General features: G+C 34.6%; 4 protein-coding genes across 5 annotated transcripts; 2 read left to right on the top strand and 2 right to left on the bottom strand.

Annotated features, from left to right (window-relative positions):
• The first annotated feature begins 883 nt into the window (after window positions 1–883).
• Window positions 884–8626, top strand: LOC143180148 (uncharacterized). The gene is made up of 17 exons (XM_076379679.1): window positions 884–907; window positions 965–968; window positions 1063–1136; window positions 1182–1439; window positions 1483–1903; window positions 1978–2535; window positions 2628–2923; window positions 3005–3470; window positions 3541–3948; window positions 4019–4396; window positions 4479–5259; window positions 5331–6001; window positions 6071–6573; window positions 6641–7003; window positions 7084–7321; window positions 7391–7609; window positions 7683–8626. The coding sequence occupies exons 1-17, from the start codon at window positions 884–886 to the stop codon at window positions 8321–8323; spliced, it is 6303 nt and encodes a 2100-aa protein (XP_076235794.1). The 3' UTR covers window positions 8324–8626.
• A 72-nt stretch (window positions 8627–8698) lies between these two features.
• LOC143180753 (peptidyl-tRNA hydrolase 2, mitochondrial) lies at window positions 8699–10103 on the bottom strand. 2 transcript variants are annotated; one of them, XM_076380703.1, is made up of 4 exons: window positions 9776–10103; window positions 9507–9687; window positions 9233–9418; window positions 8699–9146 (listed from the first exon to the last, which is right to left on the bottom strand). In XM_076380703.1, exons 2-4 carry the CDS (start codon window positions 9678–9680, stop codon window positions 8964–8966), a joined length of 543 nt encoding a protein of 180 aa, XP_076236818.1. In that variant the 5' UTR covers window positions 9681–9687; window positions 9776–10103; the 3' UTR covers window positions 8699–8963. The 2 variants fall into 2 exon arrangements, with proteins under 2 accessions (XP_076236818.1, XP_076236819.1); XM_076380704.1 differs by having other exon boundaries at window positions 9549–9687.
• Window positions 10104–10214: 111 nt separating this feature from the next.
• Icln (chloride nucleotide-sensitive channel icln) lies at window positions 10215–12305 on the top strand. Its single transcript, XM_076380232.1, has 6 exons — window positions 10215–10568; window positions 11005–11130; window positions 11204–11349; window positions 11506–11682; window positions 11757–11846; window positions 11924–12305. The coding sequence occupies exons 2-6, from the start codon at window positions 11012–11014 to the stop codon at window positions 12013–12015; spliced, it is 624 nt and encodes a 207-aa protein (XP_076236347.1). The 5' UTR covers window positions 10215–10568; window positions 11005–11011; the 3' UTR covers window positions 12016–12305.
• Window positions 12306–12590: 285 nt separating this feature from the next.
• Window positions 12591–16367, bottom strand: Upf2 (UPF2 regulator of nonsense mediated mRNA decay). Its single transcript, XM_076380134.1, has one exon. The coding sequence runs from the start codon at window positions 16365–16367 to the stop codon at window positions 12918–12920; it is 3450 nt and encodes a 1149-aa protein (XP_076236249.1). The 3' UTR covers window positions 12591–12917.
• Between the last annotated feature and the right edge of the window lie 1670 nt (window positions 16368–18037).

Below are 18037 nucleotides of genomic sequence, written 5' to 3'. Positions count from 1 at the left end.
GAGAATTGTCCTGTTTATAACATTTTGTATTATTTATATACCAAGGCATTTCTGTTTAAGGTAATACTTTTAAACATTTTATATATGAACTCATGTTAATATTTTTCAAAATCTAATCAATCCTTTCTATAAGCAAGGCTCTGTATATGGAAAAGTATTTATACTTTTGTACATATCTCTGAATGAAATAAATGATTCTTGTTATCTTTCATGAATGTAAATAGTTGTGATATATTGAACAATAAAATATATTTTTCATTATTAAAACTATGCTCGGATTATTACCGAATTATTATTACATTAATACAGTACAATTAATCTAGATACGATTTTTATTACAAAAGAAATTGGTAAACTTCTTAGTTGTACAAGTCCCAAATTTCGTTATGTCTGCCACTGTATGTGCGGTTCCTTATTTCTATGCATGTATACATATATACACAGAGAAGCATAGGAATTACGAGATTCGTGTATGTGTACGTGAGGCCCAACACGCGAAGAGTCCAGAAGCAGACAGTGCCGGCCCCACTCTGGGCCCAAGGGGGGACCCGGGGTCACATTCCAAGATGGCTGTGCCTGAGGAATGCAGTGGGTGCCCCCCTAAGACGCCTTCCTCCCTCCTTTTTTATTAATCGAACCAATTCATTCGTCCTAGCAAATACTCCGATTACTAGGGCGAAGTATTTAATGTCAACGTGTGTCCGGTAGTGCCGTCAAAATTTCGAAGTAGTACTTCATGGGGAATAAATGAACGAGGAGAAGAAAGGTGGTGCGGGAAGTCCTAGAAAGGCCTTATACTCTAAAATGCGTGGCCTTATCTAATGGAGCTCCCTCGCCGCAGATAATGCCCATGCAGGAGGATGCTACCTGCTCGTCTTAAGCAATGTCTCATAGGGATATCTCTGAGGTAACAGTATGATGGTATACATTTTCATAACTAATATTATCACTGTATCATGAGTAGAGCTGTTCAGCTTTATAGATTTTTTCATCTTAATTCTTTATTTACTACATAAAATACTTTAATACTTATAAGCTTAATAAAGAATTGTAAGCTCATAGGTATTTTCACTCTTTTTTACTATACAGTAATACATGGTTTTGTTTTTTTAAAAGAGAGACAGCCTTTTTTTAGAGTTACAAATTTAATTTAAAGTACTATTTTGTTCTTAACATTTAAGGTGGAGCCCGAAGGTACGTCGGCCTTGGCTGCTGGATCAAGATCTCTATTCTTAGAGACAGTACGTCGTAGTAATGCAGCATGTCAAAATGGTGATTATGCACTTGCTGCAAGCTTATACACAGAAGCTCTTGCTTTGGATCCACTCAGCCATGTGCTGTATTCAAACAGGTCAGCTGCTCGGCTCAAAATGGGTTTATTTGCACTTGCTCTGCAAGATGCTGTCAGAGCTACAGAACTCAGTCCTCAATGGCCAAAGGTAATTTGTGTAATTTTTTCATTTTTCTTTAAACTATTAATCAAACTTGTACCTTCATCAGGCATATTACCGTCAAGGAGTAGCATTGCAATGTTTAGGAAGACATGGGGAGGCCCTTGTGGCCTTCAGTACAGGTCTGGCACATGATCCATCTAACTGTCAATTACTATCTGGCCTTGTTGAAGCATCTTTGAAATCTCCATTACGCGCTACGTTAGAGCCGACGTTTCAACAATTACGTGCAATGAAACTCGACGAGTCTCCTTTTGTTGTGATTTCTGTTGTTGGTCAAGAACTTCTAGGGGCTGGACAATATAAAGCAGCAGCTGGTGTGCTAGAAGCTGCACTTACTATTGGTTCTTGTAGTTTAAAATTAAGGGGTTCTGTATTCTCTGCTTTATCCAGTGCATATTGGGCGTTAAATTCTTTAGATAAAGCTATCAATTATATGCAACAAGATTTAGGTAAATATAAGATAGTACTAATGTAAATTTTTGATATATTTGCTGTTTTCAATTTTGTATATGAATATTTTCAGGTGTAGCACGATCTTTAGGGGATACACAGGGTGAATGTCGAGCTCATGGAAATCTGGGCTCTGCATATTTTAGTAAAGGCAGTTTTAAAGAAGCATTAACAGCACACAGGTACCAATTGGTTTTAGCTATGAAGTGCAAAGATACTCAGGCTGCAGCATCTGCTTTAACTAGCCTGGGTCACGTTTATACAGCTATTGGTGATTTACCAAATGCACTTGCTTCTCATAAACAATGTGTGCAATTGGTAAAACAAATGGGAGATCGACTTCAGGAAGCACGAGAAATAGGTAACGTGGGAGCAGTTTATTTAGCAATGGGAGAGTTTGAAAGTGCTGTTGATTGTCATACTCAGCATTTGAGAATAGCAAGACGATTAGGGGATCGCGTAGAAGAAGCGAGAGCTTTCAGTAATTTAGGATCATCTCATCATTATCGAAGGAATTTCGGCCAGGCAATGGCTTATCACGAAAATGTTCTAAGAATAGCTCAAGAACTCGGAGACAGAGCAATAGAAATGAGAGCTTATGCGGGATTGGGTCATGCTGCAAGATGCGCAGGTGAAGAATTTTTCGGAACGAAAACATAGTGAAGAAATCAACGAAGAAATGAACTGTGTTATAAAATTTCATTCAAATGTGTTCCTATTTAGGCGATCTTGCGCAAGCTAAGCTGTGGCACCAGAGACAATTAGACGTTGCGTTAGCTACAAAAGACAAAGTAGCTGAAGGACGAGCATGCAGTAATTTAGGAATAGTTTATCAGTTACTTGGTGAACATGAAGCTGCGCTAAAGCTACATCAAGCTCACTTAGGAATTGCTAGATCATTAGGAGATAAAGCTGGTATGGGAAGAGCATACGGGAACATCGGAAATGCATACAATGCATTAGGATATTATGAACAAGCTATTAAATATCATAAACAAGAGTTAACAATAAGCAAAGAGGTAAACGGATTAATGTTACTAATATTTTTAAATGACACATAAATATATTATGAATACTGTAGAAATTATTGTTCTACGCAGGTTAATGATCGTAGTTCAGAAGCTAGCACACATGGAAATTTAGCAGTAGCATATCAAGCTGTACAGGGTCATGAAGCAGCACTAAGGCATTATAGGACTCATTTAGCTATAGCACGCGAGTTAAAAGACACAGCTGGTGAAGCATGTGCTTTGCTTAATCTCGCTAATTGCTTATCATCTCGTGGCAGATTTGAAGAAGCAGTTCCATATTATGAAAATTATCTTATGTTATCCCAGGAGCTACATGATGTAGAAGGAGAAGCAAAAGCATGCCATTTCTTGGGTTATGCTCATTACTGTTTAGGTAACCATCGTGAAGCTGTTAGATATTACGACCAAGATTTAGCACTTGCTAAGGACTTGCAGGATAAATCTGGCATGGGGAGAGCTTACTGTAATTTAGGATTAGCGCATTTGGCTCTCGAAAATTTAGATACAGCATTAGAATGCCAAAAATATTACCTAGGTAAGAAGTTAGTATATTTACATAGCTATATTGTGAAGATTAGAAAAATGTAGACTTTTTCTATGTGTAGCTATTGCGCACATGACTAAGCACTTAGCAGGAAAATTTCGTGCTTTGGGAAATATTGGTGATTGTCTCCTACGTCTTGGCGAAGTTGAAGAAGCGATAAAAATGCATCAGCGACAATTGAATTTAGCACGACAAGCAGGCGATCGGAGTTTAGAAGCTGCAGCTTACGGAGCTTTGGGTATTGCACATCGGACAATAAAAAATCTCGATAAAGCGCTGGGATTTCATACTCAAGAATTAACTTTAAGACAAGAAGCCGGAGATTTACGTGGTGAATGTAGAGCTCATGGTAACTTAGGCGCAGTTCATATGGCATTGGGGCAATATACCCATGCAGTAAAATGTTATCAGGAACAGCTTGAAAGAGCGAAGGAATTAGCAGATTCAGGTGTTGAAGCACAAGCTTTAGGTAAAACTTACTTTTAATAGACAAGAATTTATGCTTAGACTTTCACTTTCACTTATTTTCTCTTGAACAGGAAATTTAGGCATAGCTAGACTTAATATGGCACACTATGAAGATGCAATTGGATATTTTGAACAGCAACTGGCTACTTTAGAACCACTTACTACGGGTACAGCTTTATTGGACAAAGCTAGGGCACTTGGAAATTTAGGTGACTGTTACGAAGCCTTAGGGGATCCAGAGGAAGCTATTAAATGTCACGAGCAACAATTAGCAGCTGCTACAAAGTTGAAAAGTATAAGAGAACAAGAAAGAGCATATCGAGGATTGGGTAGAGCTCGAGAAGCAACTGGAAATTTACAAGAAGCCTTGGTCTGTTTTGAGAAGAGATTGGTGGCTGCGCATGAAGTCGATAGTCCAGAATCGAGAGGTGCAGCTTACGGAGACTTAGGTGAAGATTAGTCCAGCGACTACTATATACAGACACTGATTTTTTTATACATGTTATGAACTTAATAATATTAATTTTGCAGGCAGAGTGCATGCGGCGTTAGGTAATCACGAACAAGCTGTTAGTTGTTTATCGCATCAACTTGCTCTCGCTAGAGGACTTGGAGATAAAGCTGCCGAAGCGGAAGCTGCTAGTGGTTTAGGAGCTGTTCACTTATTGATGGACGATCCAAATTCTGCATTGCGCCATCATCAATTAGAACTTTCGATTGCTGAAAGTCTAGATGCAGCTGGATTACAAGCTAGAGCTTGTGCAAATCTGGGCGTAACTCAAGAAGCATTGGGTCAGTTTGAAGAAGCTATAAGATTACAGGAACAATCGCTAAGTCTTGCAGCTGCAGCTGGAGATCAAGCCGCAAGAGCTGCTGCCTTTTCTAGCTTGGGACGACTTCATCATTTGTGTGGCGATTTGTCACGAGCCTTGAGTTACTTACAATCTGGATTATCACTGTCTGAAGGACTGGGCAGGAGAGAGGAAGCTGCGAGATTAAGACACAGGCTGGGACTTGTTCATTGGGAAGCTGGTGAAGCAGTTATTGCTGTAGAACATTTGGAAAAGGCAGCAAATTTGTTAGAGTCATTAGATGGAATCTCTTCAACCCTTATCTGCGGACAACCAAACAAATCTGAATTGTTATCAGAAACATACAGGATGTTACAGAAAGTGTTGATTAGTTTAAATAGAGCCGAAGAAGCTTTAAATTGGGCGGAAAGGTCGAGACGATGTAAAAGTAATTGTTTAGATGACGCTGCACATTATTCAGAAATTATTGACAGACAACGTGGAGTAATTTTATATTATAGGTAATCTAAGTTTATCAAATAACAAAATGGAATTTTATACAACTATTAGTAAATATGAACTAATATTTCAGTGAGGTAGGATGTGAATTGCACGCTTGGTGTCTAGCTCCAGGTCGGGGACTCCTGCGATTTCATTCTACTACTTTAGATGACGGTATAGGGTTAGAGAAACGAGTTTTACAAGCACGAGAAGCCCTCCTGGATGAAACAAACGAACTTGTTGAAGAAACAAAAATACCATCAAGGGGGCATCATCTTAATGCTAGTTCTTATAGCTTGAGTAGTCTGTTTAGCGTGGGTTCAGTTAGTTCGCGAGCAGGGAGTGCTCGATGGGGAAGAGGAACAAAAGGGCCTACATGGCAGCCACCATTACCAATCCAAGTACTTTACGATTTACTTTTAGCTCCATTCGAAGATCTTTTACCGCCTGCAAGGAAAGAATTAATCATGGTGGTGGAGAAGTCGCTATATTTAGCACCACTTCCAGCTTTACAGTCAAATCCTGGAGAAGATTACTTATGCGAAAGATTTTCTTTACTAGTTGTACCATCCCTTGCAGCTTTGAGAAAACGATCAAAGACTCCTATGCCAGAAGGTGGAGCAACAGTAGCTGCATTAGTTGCAGGAAATCCTGTACTTTCTGAAGACATTAGAGAAGAATATGGTTGGTCTGAAAGCACAGCTTCCACTGAGACGGAATCTGAGATTGTTGCTGAATTGTTGGAAGCCCGTGCACTAACCGGTAAATATCAATTACCTGCGAATATCAGTAACACTTTTTTTGTGATACATTACTCTTTTTATTCGATAGGGGCAGAAGCAACTAGATCGGCTGTTCTAAGATCCTTGCCAGATGCAGAATGTGTACACTTAACAGTACCAGTTTTTTGGAATTCTGCTAGTTTAGTACTGACTGCCGATCAATGCGACGAATCGTCTGAAAGACCAGAATATTTATTAAGTTATTCAGATATTTCAAAACTAAGAATAGCAGCTCGCTTAGTTGTCATATCCAGTGGTCACTGTTGGAGTAGCGCGGAAAATACAACTGCTACATCGGATGGTGTGCAAAATCTAGCTAAAGCTTTATTAAATGCGGGAGCACAATGCGTACTTATAGGAATGTGGGCAGTTCCACCGACAGCAGGCAGTATTTTATTACGAGCATTTTATAGCGCTATGTTACAAGGTGCTAGGGCATCAAGAGCACTGGCAGAAGCTATGCAAACGGTCCAACATACAAGACATTTTGCGCATCCTGCAAACTGGGCTGGTTGGCTGCTCATTGGAGGAGATGCAAGATTATCGAACAAGGTATGAATCTTAAAAATGTAATGTAATGCGTAATCATACGCCTGTGATCGTTAAATTATTTATTCAGGTCGCTCTAATGGGACAAGCACTTGCTGAGTTATTGCGTGGGGGCCCTGAACAAAGTCGTGACGCTTTACGTGTAACGCTTCATTTAGTAGAAAAATCGCTACAGCGAATACATCGTGGACAGAAAAATGCTATGTATACAACCCAGCGCAGTATTGAAAATAAAGTAGGGGCAGCTACTGGTTGGCGAGAACTTTTAATGTCTGTAGGGTTTAGATTTGAACCAGCTGGAAACGGGATACCATCCTCTGTGTTTTTCCCACAAAGTGATCCTGAAGAAAGATTGACGAGATGTAGCGCAAGTTTACAAGCATTATTAGGATTAGGACAATCCTCCTTACACGCACTTGCTAGATTGTTACAGGTAAGAAGTACAAATTTATTCATTATAATATGAGAAATAACAATACTTTAGACTGAAGACGATTTTTCTATACATTCAAGGCACCGGAAGCTGCAGAAGATGTCATCGCAGCAATGAGAAGAGCCAGCTGCGCAACTGAAGGTCAAGAGGTCACATTACCGGTACAAGTATGGAGAGCGTCAGGGTCTCATGAATTGTTTGCAAGTTTAGGTTTTGATCTAATGGAAGTTGGTCAATCAGAAGTGACATTACGAACGGGAAAACAAGCTTCGCGAAGAGCTGTTCAGTTTGCTCTTCAAGCTCTTCTCGCCTTATTTGGTAGGTCTACTAATTTAGGAAACAGAAGTATTTCTACAATAAACTATACTAATTTTCAAATGTTATTAGATACGCAAGAAGCGCCTAAAAGTCTGAGTTTAGATTCCAGTAGTTCAATGGAAAGCCTAGCTTCTGTTGCTCATACCGAGAAGAACGTCATAGAACGGCCTCGTCTAGGGGGTGCATTCGCGAATTATGTTCGACATCGGGGCGAACCAGATGGAAAAACTATGGAACCACCAAATGTTTCAATTTCTACATCTCGACAGCCTTGTCAAAACGGAGGAGGTATAAATATTTTTTACCAAAGTTCACTCAAATACTAAGCATAAAACTACAGATGTATACACGTGTTTTGTAGGTGAATCGGACGTTGCATTTACTCCCAGTCCTCCTGTAGCACTTAACTTAAATCATCAAACGCGTATTAGAAATCTTTATCCTGAACAAAGCGTAAGGCCTGGATCTAGTTCGAGTAGTTCTGTAACCGACTGGGATAATGGCCATGCGACAGTTTTAAGACGGCAACCATTACCTTCATTACCAGCAACTATATTAGAAAGACTAAGTGTTAGGACAGAAATTGGATCCAATTCGTCTAGGAAACCTCGTCACCCTACAGTCACTGAAGATATTTGTTCTCAGACTGACTCAACACAGCCTACAGAAACGCATACTCAAAATTTAAGGAACGTAGCCACGTCTCTAACAAGTCTCACGCGTGAATTAACACCCACAATTTCGGAAGTATACCACGAACGAAATTTGGGATTGGGTTTAGCACCGTCTTTATCAAAATTACTAGAGGAAGTGGGTTCTGTTCCTGAAAATGAGGAAGTTCAATCGACACGGACGAATCACAACCAAACTCAAAACTGGATTCAAAACGAATCTGAATTATGCCGAAGGGATGAGGCTGACGGCAGATCTATTGCTGAATCACAATGCAGTGCTACCAGCTCTAACAAAATACATCGAAAAGCACCCCCTCCTCCAGTATAGACTATTTATATAATATTTATAAACATTAAATAATATTTTTTAATGTGGATAATAGTACTGGGTACCAAAGAATGGAAGATATTTTATTGGAAACAAATGTTCAATGTTTCACACTCAGAGCTGGGAACTCATGGTAATTGCTTGCAATATATCAGTATGACTCTATCCCATATAATTCTGTTTCACGTTTACATAGCAATATATTTTTCACTATGATATCAACAAATGCCATTTTTGCTTAATTGATGATTAATAAAATTTAATGTTGAAGTTATAGATATATTATTTGCAGTGACACCCAATGCTATACCCATATTTGTTAATACGAAAATGTATTATATTAGCATTAAGATAAACATGTAAAATAATGTTGTGTTGAAATTTATTAAATGAAACAGTACTTTATATGCAAAACATTATTATCAGTTATGCATTTCCACCTGAGCCTTAATTCAAAATTGCAATTTTAGCATTTTTCCAATTTTGGAAAATATATTGTTGCATCCTTCATGCATTTGTCTTTATATAAAAGTTATGTAAATAAACTTTCAATTGTATACCCAAAATACAAAATTCTTATTTAAAAAATATGTCATAGACTCAAAAACTAAAAAGCAAAGTATTTCTACCTGGCAATGCACTAAAATAATTTTAGATGACCAGTTACTTTATCTATCAATGGAGCTGGACCTGGACCAACTGCACATACAGTTCTGCTTCCTGGTGCAATTTGTGTATGTCCTGCATCCTGTATTATATTTGATAAAAGTCCTACAGCTTTGGCCTGCTTTGCTATCTCTTGTAATACATCTTCACTATCCACCTACACATTATTTTGAGGATAATTGTTTCATTATTGAAGATAAATACAAAGAAATATAGGCTTAATACAGAAAAGCATATATTTACTCTAACAGTAATTTTGGCCTGTCCACACTCTTCCCAAGCTTGTAAAATCTTAGGATGTTTCCTGGCTGCTTTATATGCTGCAACAGCAGCATGAGCACACTGTGCTGCTATCTTTCCTTTTCCCATTTTTAAGTCTGTTCTGATTACTAAAATAAGCTTGTAATTGTCGTAATCATCTGTATATACCTAGTTACAAAAAATAACATTTCAGTTTCATCTTTTAATTATATTATTCCTAGAACAATGAAAGTGTACAAATTTTACTATTTCTTACTACTTCGTTTGAGCTTTCATCGGAGTCATCAGAATCCTGTACCTGCTTTTTACTTGCTGTTGCCATTACTTTGTACAGACAATAACCTATTATTGTTGCTATAGTAAATCCTATAGTTGCATCTATAGGATTTCCGAGTAATGTTTGTGAAATACTCATTTTAACAGAATCCATTATAATCCTATAACATTTCAAAAGTAAATCTTATGAGCCACATTTTTATATGTTTAAACTATTATAAAATATTATGTAAACGTGAAGAAATTTACCTGAATTAAAGTAAGTTTTGAAACTCTTCAATACTGTTGCACCTTTGTTGTAAATGATTACATTTAGGTATTATTACAAGAATTGAATTTCAAGTTTCATTCACTACTCCGCGTGTTCTTCAATTTACACGATGCATTGCGTTTATGTATCATTTGGCGGTAAAACTTCCAGTGATTCTACGCGAAAAGATAAATCGAAAATATTAAATACAAGTTCTTTTTTAAATTAGAAAAACAATTGGGATGAAACAGTTCACCTAAATGTGTTACAAATGTTCGTATTTTAAATGTTTTTTCGTGTAACACACCACCAGTAAATAATTATCGGTAATGCAACGTTTTTGCTGATTCTTGTTATATCCTAAAGAGGGCGGTGTTAGTGCTTTTGGATTCCTACTTTGGAAAAGGGTGCTTTCTCCACCAACGGTACTAGCTCCTATATACGCGTGTGTAGTGTGGAAGGATTCATTACTACTTGTTCGTGTTTGATAGCCCGCATCAATAGCGTAAAACAGAAACATAACATCATAACGTGCAGTGAAATTTATATTCGTTCTCATTTTAAAATGAAAAATTTATACATCGATCAACACTCTGGCTTATTAAATGTTAGTGAACTTTAATTACTGTACTGTTTTCAGCATATGAATTGTGACGATCATCAAAATAGTGATCCAAGTGTTGCACAGAACTGAAGTTGTAAAATCGACTGATCCATTTCTCCAGAGATTACACGTTCTGAGAAAACAAATTCGTTTGTCTTGGTTTCACGATTATTTTATGAAAACTAGAGGTGAGTTTAGATAACACCAAAAAAAGTGATTAATAAAACAAATGATGAAAAAGTAACGAGCGAAATTTAAAATTAGTAAATTTACAGGACTAACATTGAGAGCTAATTATGTTTTGTATGGTATACATTTTATCTTATTTTTATGTCTATGTATAGGTTATCTAAATTAAACATGCATATGTCCAGTCGAGAGCTCGTCTTTTTGACGTTGTGTTTGTGAAATGCACATGGACATTTTGTGTGTAAAGAGAAACAGTATTATGTTTTTGTAAATTCCGGCATAACCTTATATTTATTTTAGATTTCCTGGTTTTAAGAATTAATGTTTTGTTTAACGAGTTCCTTTGATTCAAGTAATATAATATTACATTGTAAATAATTTGACATAGTAGTAGTATTATTGGTAGATAATAGATTAATTTATTAAATGTTACAGATTAAAAATGGTAGTGCTTAGCAATTTTCTTGCACCACAGGAAGGAATTCGCCATGAAGAGAGGGACACCACTGTATATATTAATGATAGAGAAGTGGGAAAAGGAACTCTGTATATTACAGAGAGGTAAAAATTAAAATAATAATTAAATTTACATTTATGTTGTTTATATATTTTAATACAATGTCCACATTGTTAGCTTACTTTCTTGGATGAACTCTGATACGCAACAAGGATTTTCACTTGAATACCCTCATATATCTTTACATGCTATATCACGAGATGAACAAGTACATCCAAGGCAATGTTTATATATTATGGTTAATGCAAAAATAGACCTTCCAGGTACATTAATCTTATAGCACATTTGGACATTTTTTCCTGAAAGAGCTACATACAATTTATGCATAAAAATGTTAAATATTTTTTTCTTTTAAGTAATATTTATTGATAATACTGTAATTTTAATTAATAATTTCTTGTATATAAAATTTGGTATAGATGTACCATTACCACCTTCCTCTGAGAGTGGCTCAGAAAATGAAGATGAAGATGCAGAGACACCCATTACAGAAATGCGATTTGCCCCTGATAATACAAATAACTTAGAGGCAATGTTTCAAGCAATGAATCAGTGTCAAGCACTTCATCCTGATCCACAAGACAGTTTTTCTGATGGTAAGATTACAACTAAAATTTTGTCTAAGGTAAATTTTAATTTGAAAATTATTACAATGCTAGTATTTTTGTAGCTGAAGAAGATATCTATGAGGATGCAGAGGAGGATGATTTAGAACATTATGAAGTTGGTGCTGGTGATGCTCCCTACATTTTACCAACAGGTTAAATTGATTTCAAGAAGAATGTAGTCTGAGATTTATAAAAACAAGCTTTATATATTTTTATTTTATACATTTAGACCAAATAGGGACCAATCACAATGGCATAGAAGCAGATGAAGCTATGGATATAGAAGCAGGACAGTTTGAAGATGCAGAAGAAGATCCATAAAATATGGTGATAAAATGCAGTTATGCATTTAGTATTAATTTATAATAATTACAAGTATCATATATTATGGTAGATATGTGATATGGCAGACTATTACAGAGTTGTATCAATCATAAAAACACCTAACATTTATTTATATTCATTTTGTACACGGTAATAATTTCTTAGATAAAAATAAATGATTGTATATCAAATTCAACTCTTAATTTATACATATATTTGTATTTTTTCTTAAAAAATTATCAGTATTTTACATTGATTTAAACAAAAATGGAGCTTAATATAGTACAACGAAATCTTTTATGAACACCTAACAAATTAATCATGTAAAATGTATGTTCGTTAAAACACAAATTTATTATATAGTTTTTAATGTAATGTGTCTGTTTTATAACTAATATATTCGATTATATTTAAAAGCTTTTAGAATGATCATATTTATCAATATGTAAATTCTAAGCATAAAATTTACATTTTCAATTAAATTATATGAATCCAGCAACTTGATTGAATTAATCTTCTCTTAAGTTTAAAATGATGATTATTTTCATATGAACATGAAACATTTATTTCATTTAAGTGTATCAATTACATAAGAACTTAGTAGCGTAACTACTTCACATTTTTGTTCATTTAGCTGTATTGGAATACATATTGACATATATGACACATGTGTGCATTTCTAATAAACTTATAAAATGATATTTTTTACAATGGTAATCACATGTAACTGAAGGTCTGAATAAGGAATAAACGTTTCTGTATTTCAAATTAAAAATTAAAAAAGGGCTAGTTTGCTGTAAACTCTACAAAAAATATGTAAATAGCACAGTTAGTAGTTTCATATAAAATAACTTGTAATTTTGTAATATGACAGATGCTTTAAGAAGAATTAAATAAGTCTACCGAATTTTTTTAGGACCAAAAATAAGATCTGCATCTGGTGCACCTTTAGGATGATTATATTTCTGTCGTCGTTCTCTATTTAAATTTACTGTTACCGGTCGTGTACTTTGATTAATAGTTTCTTGATAATCTTCTTCTTCCTGTCTTTCTGTAATATTTAATGTTAATCTTTTAACTCGTTCTTTTTCTTCCTTTTGCTCTTGCTCCCTATTTCGCAAATTCATTGCTAATTCTGAAGACACTGGAACTGCTAAATTTTTGTACTGCTGTTTGTTACCTTTTCTCAACATTAGTACAAAATCAACTGTACTATTGTCAGTAGGTCTTTCTTGTAATTGCTCGTAAGTTTTCTTAGTACTTTTTACATGTAAAGGAACTGAAATATCTACTTGTTGCGGTTTCACTGAATCACGCATTCGGTCTTGTATGTTGTCCGAGACCATTTTATCAAGGGCAGACAAGAAGTCATCATCTTCAGGACAACTGACTCTTCTTGGACCAGCTGGTAACGCTGCATTTAATTCTGTTACATCCATAAGCACACCATCTGTGCCACCTTCTGAAAGACTCTGATCTCCTTGGGTATTTTCTTGAGTACCCATAGTATCGTCTCTTTCGGCGTCAGCTGTCCATTCTTCTTCCGATTGAGCTTCAGAACAATCTTCAGATTCTTCGAAATGTAAATCGGCTACACCTTTCGCATCCCCGCTACCGTTTCCAGAAGTTACAGCCAATTCTTCATCTCCTTCAGCAATTACGCCCATATCAGACTCTCCCTCTGTGCGATCAGCACCGTCCTCGGCAGTAGGATTTCCAAGGGTAGGGTATAATGTATTTCGTAACTCCTCCACTGCGCATTGAGCTTCTTTATAACTTTGGAATAACTGCATTTTTGGTCTTAACATTGTCAGTGTATCACGATACATGTAATCTATGCCTACTGGAAAAGGATTTTCAATAGTCCAAATAGGATCTGTATACTTAAACCAATAATAATTTTGGAAAAATATCAGAAAGTAATCGAGTTTTTTCTTGCTGGAACCACCACTGAAGTACTGTCCACAGGTTTCTAGTAATGTACAGACAAGTCGAATTCTAAACAAGTGATCAGGTGGATCAAGAATACTTGGTATAGCATGATCCATACTGACTCCGAAAGTAATTAGAAGATAGAGCGTTCGAAAAATATCTCCGCTTTCTACCATACGATAATTATATAATTCTCCGAGATATTTAACCATGGCAATACGTCGTTGATTATATTTTGGTAAATTAATTTCCATGCAAAGTCTTATGTCTTCTAGCACACCATCGACAACATGAGGGCCTATAGTTTCATAATGAGCAACAAGTCCTGCTAACAAACTTCCTACGCATCGAATATTCAAGTATTTAACATTATATGCAGCAGTAAGACATTTAATGGCATAAGACGACACACTTTCATCTTCCCAATCTAATTTCCGCATCCATTTAAGGACTTTGTCGGTATTTGTTTTTGAGAGATCCTGATATAATAATTTTCTTATAAATTCATGAATTGGAGGTCTGTCCTTTTTGGATACACCACCTGTAGATTCTGGGGGATTTACATAATAATAGGCATTTTCAATTATTGTTACATAACGTGAATCTAATGCAGTGACTGCTTTTTTACGCATCATTTGTTCAAGATAGACTTTTGTTCTTTGATGTGAGTCTGGTGAACAGAATAAATACCTTCCACATGTTTCCAATAAATTGCAAGCCATTTCAATGTGATGATGAGTAAAATCATGCAACAAAACTTTCAAGCAATACAATGCTTCTATTTTTGAGTAAAGTTTAAATTTAACAAGTTCACCAATATATCTAACAACTTTTACTTTTGATTCGATATTAATTTGATCCTTTTTGTGTACATGGTATTTAAAATCATGTTTTAACATTAAACATAAATCATTTCCAACGTCGGGCATAACAGGGTAAAGAATAGCAGCTAAACGTGAATAAAATGGTAATAAATCTAAACGAATTCTAGACACACCAAATAATGCCTTTACTAATTTTTTCTTGTTATGTTTTGTGTTAAGATTCATTAAAAAATGTACTGCTGCATTATCAATCATTTCCCGGTTTACACAATTTGGTAAATGTGTCAGGAATGCATCCAAAAGTATTTTATTGCTTATATTTGAAACCTGAGGTTCTTCCACCTCTGCTTCAGGCTCATCTACTTTTTCAGTTTCTTCTAATTCATCAAACGCAATTTCTTCATCTAAAGCGTCTTCACTTATTGGAGCATCCTGTTTAGGTACCTCTTTTAAATATGATCCCGGAAGAAATACTGTTAAATCTGGTAAAACTTCGTAAAATCGTCTAGTTTCCTCATCTCCCCACATATCTTCGAGGATACTATTTTCTTCTCCTTCACTGATCATTTTCATTGTTTCTTCTGCTTCAGCTTTCATTTCACTATCAACAGGAAGTTCTGGCATGGGTTCATCTAAAGTATCAGAGAAACTTTGTACATTATTGAGTAAGCGTTCATAAGATACTTGAAAACTTTCAAGTTTCTCCTTTCTTTCAGAACTGAGTTCACCTCTAGTTTGTAAGATTTTCCGATTTTGTTTTTCAAAAGCTTGGAGATCTTTGTGTTCCTTTAACAAATGCTTACATAAGGAGTTATAATAATCTCTTAGCAGCAGTCTAACATTTTGCTGTTTATCAGGTGACAGTAATTTACTTTTAGGAATAGGTACATTCAATTTTTCTGACAACTCTCTTACTCGTTTAGGAACAAGACCTGCATAATCTTCACCACAATGTTTGCAAAAACTTAATATAATACTTGCATTATTGTGTTCTTCTTTGTCCATATTGATTAGAACTGTCAGTGCTGAACCAAGTAAAGGCAGTCCTTGTTTATGAGTGAAAATTCCTGCATTAACTAATTCAGCATAAAATCTAAGGTCAACCCTAAGTTTACTTGGATTAGCAATCTTATCTACAACTTTTAGAGATAAGACTTTTTGCCAATTTTCAAAAAAGTGTGTAGAGAACTCTGCATATGTCTGATGCAGAAAACTGCATACTTTAATTGCAGGTGCAACATCTGTCATTTTTAACTTGGCGTCCACTAAGGCAGTAGCAACTTCACTCACATATTTTGTCAAATTTAAATGTGTCATATCTTTTAATACTGTATCTAATTGTGTACTACCAAAATTTTTTAACTTTTTGACAAATGTGGTATTTCTTTTGAGGGTTGAATCCAATTTACTAAAATATGTGTCTGGAGGTCTATTAGGATTCAAGTTAGCTGCTCGAATCTCCTCTTTTGTTGCAAGCCGTTGCTCTGTTTCTTTTATATAATCTGTAAGGTATTGCTTATCTTCTTCAGACACAACATTCTGCTGAGGACCTGCCTCTGCAGGCTCTGGTGCTACTTCTTCAACTTCTGCCATGGTTTTAATCTGTTACACACAATATAAATACTTGTATAAAATAATATATATACATATTAAGTAATTCTAATTAAATTCTGACTATTCTGTCAATGAATTGAAGATAAAATAGTAGCTTTACTCCAAAATATACAAATTTTCATTTACTACAAAATATTATGCATACTTTTCTAGTATACTTTGTACTCGCGTTAACAATAAAGAACGGTATTTACATAAAAATTAAACAGTTTTTCTGTAGGTAGACTAACAGTAAAAATGATTTTGTCCTGACTATTTAATAGAAGTTTTATTTTATGAAGTACTTGAAATTGTTTACTTACATTCTTAAAATGCGAAAGATAGGTTATGTTGTGGCAGACGACAGCTAATATTTTAATGATACGTCCATGCGTAAAAACGTACACATAATCAGAGTGAATATATGTATGTTCTAAAAAATAATAATCATTTCATGTAAAGAATTTATAATACATTTATAATATTAGGTATTTCGTTACAATTAACTTACAGTTCATTCTTATTTTCGAACGATAAAGTTTACACAAACGTATACAATATAATTTATTGGGACATTTAAATATCGTTCTTATAAAAGTTATCATAACATCAGTACTAAGTGTTATTTAAAATCATTTCATTTTGGAACAAATATTTTGACTACTACACATGTAAAATGTAATGTATTCATACAAACATACACTGACAGCTAGTCAGTGGATGCAAGAAAATGAAAACTGAATAAGTTTGTCTGCACTAGATATAATATTACTTATTCTATTATTTTGAACAGTTAGCAATAAAAAATTTATAACATGAAAATAAAGATAATTTATTTCAAAAATAGATTATTTATTAGCTGTGTTTCATGTGGTATTTAAACAGTCAATAAGACCGCCAAAAACAGTGACTATCCAATTAAAGTATAGAAATGAAATTTATATTTTTTGTTTCACATTATTATAAAAATTTATTTAAAATAAAATTCATAGTAGAAAATACAATATATGTTTATGAAAGTAATAGTTTTTATTAGTTCTTTGAAACACTACATAGTGTCATACTTTTCTTTTACATTTAAAATGAAAACACGATTTTGATTACGTAGTTTCCGGTTGAACAACTAGCGAAAGTATAACGTTGTTCGGTATCGATAAATTATTATTCGCATTTATGTAGTTATTTTACTTTATAATACGCGACATTTTTATACTTTTATAACAAAATTTTATCTAATACTTTCCTTGATAACATTATTTAAACGATATTTTAAAATTCGGTTTGGTAAACGCGATAGAAGTGTTCTATAACAATTTCGTTTTTATTAATTCGTATTTCGGCCATATTGCGTAACGAACTATGTAAAAAATATAAAGTTTTAAGTTTCTTGTAACTAAATCTTTCTTTATTCAATAATAAGGTAAAGCTATTTGTCATTATATCATAATATAATTATATTTATTCCTTAAATGTTATCAATTTTTTAAATTAGCACATTTTATTTCAGGATTGAACTTGCAAAGATTCCAGAACAAAATGAGAGGGAAACAGACTTCAACAATTGGTGAGTTTTCTTATTCTATCTTTCTGTACATATAACTAAAACATTTTCATGAAATATTTTATACCTGCTGAAAATATAATGCAAAATTTCTTTAAAAGAACTATTG

The sequence above is a fragment of the Calliopsis andreniformis genome, chromosome 6 (genome assembly GCF_051401765.1).
Source record: "Calliopsis andreniformis isolate RMS-2024a chromosome 6, iyCalAndr_principal, whole genome shotgun sequence".
Lineage (NCBI taxonomy): Eukaryota > Metazoa > Arthropoda > Insecta > Hymenoptera > Andrenidae > Calliopsis > Calliopsis andreniformis.
This window is presented reverse-complemented; position numbering and strand designations above follow the sequence as displayed.

Bases quoted from the DNA above. Each gene is read 5' to 3' on its own strand.
- Icln (XM_076380232.1), top strand. From the start codon at position 11,012: ATGGTAGTGCTTAGCAATTTTCTTGCACCACAGGAAGGAATTCGCCAT. The intron at 11,131-11,203 runs GTAAAAATTAAA...CCACATTGTTAG, and splicing joins ACTCTGTATATTACAGAGAG to CTTACTTTCTTGGATGAACT. The intron at 11,847-11,923 runs GTTAAATTGATT...TTATACATTTAG, and splicing joins TCCCTACATTTTACCAACAG to ACCAAATAGGGACCAATCAC.
- LOC143180753 (XM_076380703.1), bottom strand. From the start codon at position 9,680: ATGGATTCTGTTAAAATGAGTATTTCACAAACATTACTCGGAAATCCT. The intron at 9,419-9,506 runs GTAAGAAATAGT...TTTTGTAACTAG, and splicing joins ATGAAAGCTCAAACGAAGTA to GTATATACAGATGATTACGA. The intron at 9,147-9,232 runs GTAAATATATGC...AATAATGTGTAG, and splicing joins AGGCCAAAATTACTGTTAGA to GTGGATAGTGAAGATGTATT.
- Upf2 (XM_076380134.1), bottom strand. From the start codon at position 16,367: ATGGCAGAAGTTGAAGAAGTAGCACCAGAGCCTGCAGAGGCAGGTCCT.
- LOC143180148 (XM_076379679.1), top strand. From the start codon at position 884: ATGTCTCATAGGGATATCTCTGAG. The intron at 1,904-1,977 runs GTAAATATAAGA...GAATATTTTCAG, and splicing joins TTATATGCAACAAGATTTAG to GTGTAGCACGATCTTTAGGG. The intron at 4,397-4,478 runs GTGAAGATTAGT...TTAATTTTGCAG, and splicing joins TGCAGCTTACGGAGACTTAG to GCAGAGTGCATGCGGCGTTA.